The 3,543-nt window shown below is 32.1% G+C and overlaps 1 protein-coding gene across 1 annotated transcript; it reads left to right on the top strand.

Annotated features, from left to right (window-relative positions):
* Positions 1-1,132, top strand: LOC123272872. The gene is made up of 5 exons (XM_044739885.1): positions 1-16; positions 80-357; positions 511-604; positions 670-764; positions 899-1,132. The coding sequence occupies exons 1-5, from the start codon at positions 1-3 to the stop codon at positions 1,130-1,132; spliced, it is 717 nt and encodes a 238-aa protein (XP_044595820.1).
* The last annotated feature ends 2,411 nt before the right edge of the window (positions 1,133-3,543 follow it).

Raw genomic sequence — 3,543 nt, 5'->3', positions numbered from 1 at the left:
ATGGAGCTCATTAATTGTACATAGCACTGGAGTAATGGAAGTTTGTGAACTTTTGAATAAAGGAGTTTAATTATTTTAGATTCAATACCAGCTTTAGAGAAAAAACTTGAAGCTCTTGAGGGCATCAAGTCACCCGGGCCTTCTCCTAAACCTGAATCATTATTAATTCAAATTTCTGATGAAGAAAACATTCAGGTCTTACATGAAGAAGAAGTTGAGATCGTTAATAATGATACTCTTGAGCCTGAAAACCGTGAAAATGATGAAAATGCTAGGAAAAGATTAAGATTTTCATTAGACTCTGACGCAGATAAAAAAGAAGATGATACAACAAGTACATTAAATTTGACAGGTGTTGTAAGTATCTTAGAATAAAATAAATATTGCATGTGTAAGCTGTGAGTAGTTATAAAGATACTAAGGAAAATATTTTTTTACTTTAATAATTTACTTTACGTTATAAAAAAAAAAAAAAAATGATTAAATGATGAATTTTATTTTGTCACCTAGAAGAGTTCCGTAAGTCAGCAACTTGGAGGTTTTCAAAATCCATCAACATCCAGTGAGGCTCCGCAATTTATAACCAAAGAAGATTTAGAGAAAGGTATAACTATGAAAATTAAAAAATATTAAGAAAAAATCATAAATACAATTTTACTTTATTTGTAGCACTGGCAAAAATGAAACAATGTTATCGAGTTCCTCAAGAAGCAGGTGTTTCTTCATCCAAAACTAAAAAATTTAAAACAAAAGAAAAAAAAGTGGTTCGTATGTATAATTTAGTCTTAATAATAAGAACATAATTAAAAATGAATTTTAATCTTATCAAATAACAAGTTGTACTACTATAATTATTTAAATCAATAAAATTATTTTTATATTAATATTAAAATGACAGGAACTCGGGTACGAAGGATCGAATGTTTTCATTACTGATGATCAGTGGAGAGATGCAAAAAGAAAAAATTCATTTACATCAATGGCAACCTCATTACTTGTTTCAACGTTTTCTCCTGAAGTATTATTAATTAGTAACTACAAAGGAGGAAAATCAAAAAATACGGATGAAAAGGCTCCAAAATATGAAGCATTCGATCCAAAAATTGTGAATGCAATTAAAGGTACGATATAATTTTTAAATCTAAACCGACATTTGTATATTACTAACAATAATCTGATAAAAAATTATTAATAATTTCTGTAATAAAAATAATTAATAATTTATATTAATAATCTATTAATAATTTTTATTCAGTCAAAAATAAAAAATTCTTCTAATTGAGACTACGTATTTGTTAGTTGTTTATATCTGTACAGAGTAAAATTATAACAAAACTTTCCCCTGAATTTTAAATGAATTCCCACCGGAGGCGGAGATACCGGCTGGGTACGGTTTTCTACGCTCGCCCCTAATCGACAAATTAACAAAATGAACCCGAGACTACCCAGGATGGGTTAGTGCACGATGAGGGCGCCAGGTAATTTTGTATAAAAATTACCAAAATGATAAAGTGCCAAGGGCCTTACCGGACGATCAATTAACAACTCGAAAGGATGTGAATGAAAAATAAATTACGAAATAGTTAAAGCTAATATTGAGATCAAATGAAGGTAGTAATAGATAATAGACGGCAGAGTAATATTTTATACCGAGTACTTAGCATAAGACAAATAAGTATTAGGAAAGATACAGGAAATTGAGAGTTAGCAGAAAGGAAGTAATTTGAAAAATTATCAGATTAATTAACTAAATAAATTTTCATATATAAATTTATTCTAATTACGGCCTCAGAGGTTGAGATTGTTGAGATCCTCGCAGGCCGACTTATTACTATTTTTGTATACAAATAAATTCTTTCTGAATATCTTAATCAACAATTAACTTTTGTTAATCTCAAATGTGTTATGTCTGCCTTCGGATATAATAATAATCGCAAAAATAATTCTAACAATGGTCAAGTTTAAATAATATCGAATATGATATTATTTATAAAAAATGCAAAATAATCCTTACAAATATTGCAAATAATCATTTACAAATAACGCAAAATAATAAGTGTAAATAATGCAAACTAATATTTATAAATATTGCATATAACTACTTATAAATAACGCAAAATAATAAATGTAAATAATGCAAACTAATATTTATAAATGTTGCAAATAATTATTTATAAACAGCGCAAAATAATCAATGCAAATAATGCGAAATAATCTCTATAAATATTGCAAAATAAGATCTGCTTCGCTAATTATAAGCTAAATTATAATTTCCAAAAATTACTAGTAATTATAACAAAATAATGTTGGCCGCAAATTATGTCAGCCGATTTTAAACAAACTTAGTCGCAAAGCATGAACAACAATAATGATAATAATTATATAGAAAAGATCATAAAATTATCGCATGATTAAATTTTGATCTTAGTAATTGCGCAATAAAATTTCGGCACGAGCCACAGGACGCAATTAGGTGATTAACCGCCGCAAATTTCCCCCGAGAGGCCTATATTTAGTTTCTCAACGATTTAACCCACGTTTGGTTATTAATAAATTCAATTTTATTATCGAACAGTTCACTGCGATCAATTTATTATCAATTAGCCACGTGGCCAAAATGGCCGCCTCACGTGGGAAACCGGCGCTGGATCTTGCCCAGGAGAATCTCAACAGTCACCACGGTGGAAAATTATCAAGGACTTACCAGATTACGTTCAATCACCAGGTCAAACAATTTCGGTGGAACAAATAAATATTTATAAGCAATTGCTTTATTAATGAAATGAGACTGTGCACTGGCTTGAACACACCGATGCACTCTATGCAATTTCACGCCTGTCACTCTTTCACTTTTTCCGGCAGCATGCAACCAGTTGCAGATACTGACCTGCCCTCTCGAGGGACTTTCCGTCACCTCGGCTATTGCCAGTATTATTTTCAAAAATCCAATTCCACCGCGTGATAAATGATTCTCTTTTAGGGCATGAATCGAGCCGGCACCCGCATGAAATATCAATTTAACAACAATTATAACCATTATTCAAATAATCGTACGACAAATACCCAAACGTGAATTTTATGCATAAATTTGAGCCGAGCTTCAGGCTCGTGTGCTCCAAATTGGGGACCTCAGGCATCTTCAGGCCCGTCGACCGTCTACTTGGGCCCCGCACATTTTATAAATTAATTTAATTAAATAAATTAATTATTTAAACTAAATAATTAAATTTGTCCACTAGTAATTTCAGTCGCCGGTAATCACCTTGATCGCGTTTTGGGCTGAAATAAAATACAAGTAAATAATATAAACTTAAAACTAAATCTTATTTCTAATAAATTTTAATTTATTCGCCCGGGAGGTGCCGCCATCTGGCGGAGCCTCCCACACCAGTGTGCTCAAGCCCGGCGGGAAATGCCACGGCGTGTAAACACCGTGACACCCCCCGACCAGACCGAACCTTACCCCGTAAGGTCGGCCGTAGACCTCGAGCATTTCCCACCGTGGACTTCAGGCCTTATTACATCATCTTTAATGTTACAGAC

Source organism: Cotesia glomerata, linkage group LG10 (genome assembly GCF_020080835.1).
Source record: "Cotesia glomerata isolate CgM1 linkage group LG10, MPM_Cglom_v2.3, whole genome shotgun sequence".
Taxonomy (NCBI): domain Eukaryota; kingdom Metazoa; phylum Arthropoda; class Insecta; order Hymenoptera; family Braconidae; genus Cotesia; species Cotesia glomerata.
Note: the sequence above shows the minus strand (reverse complement) of the source record. Positions and strands in the feature narration are given on the sequence as shown.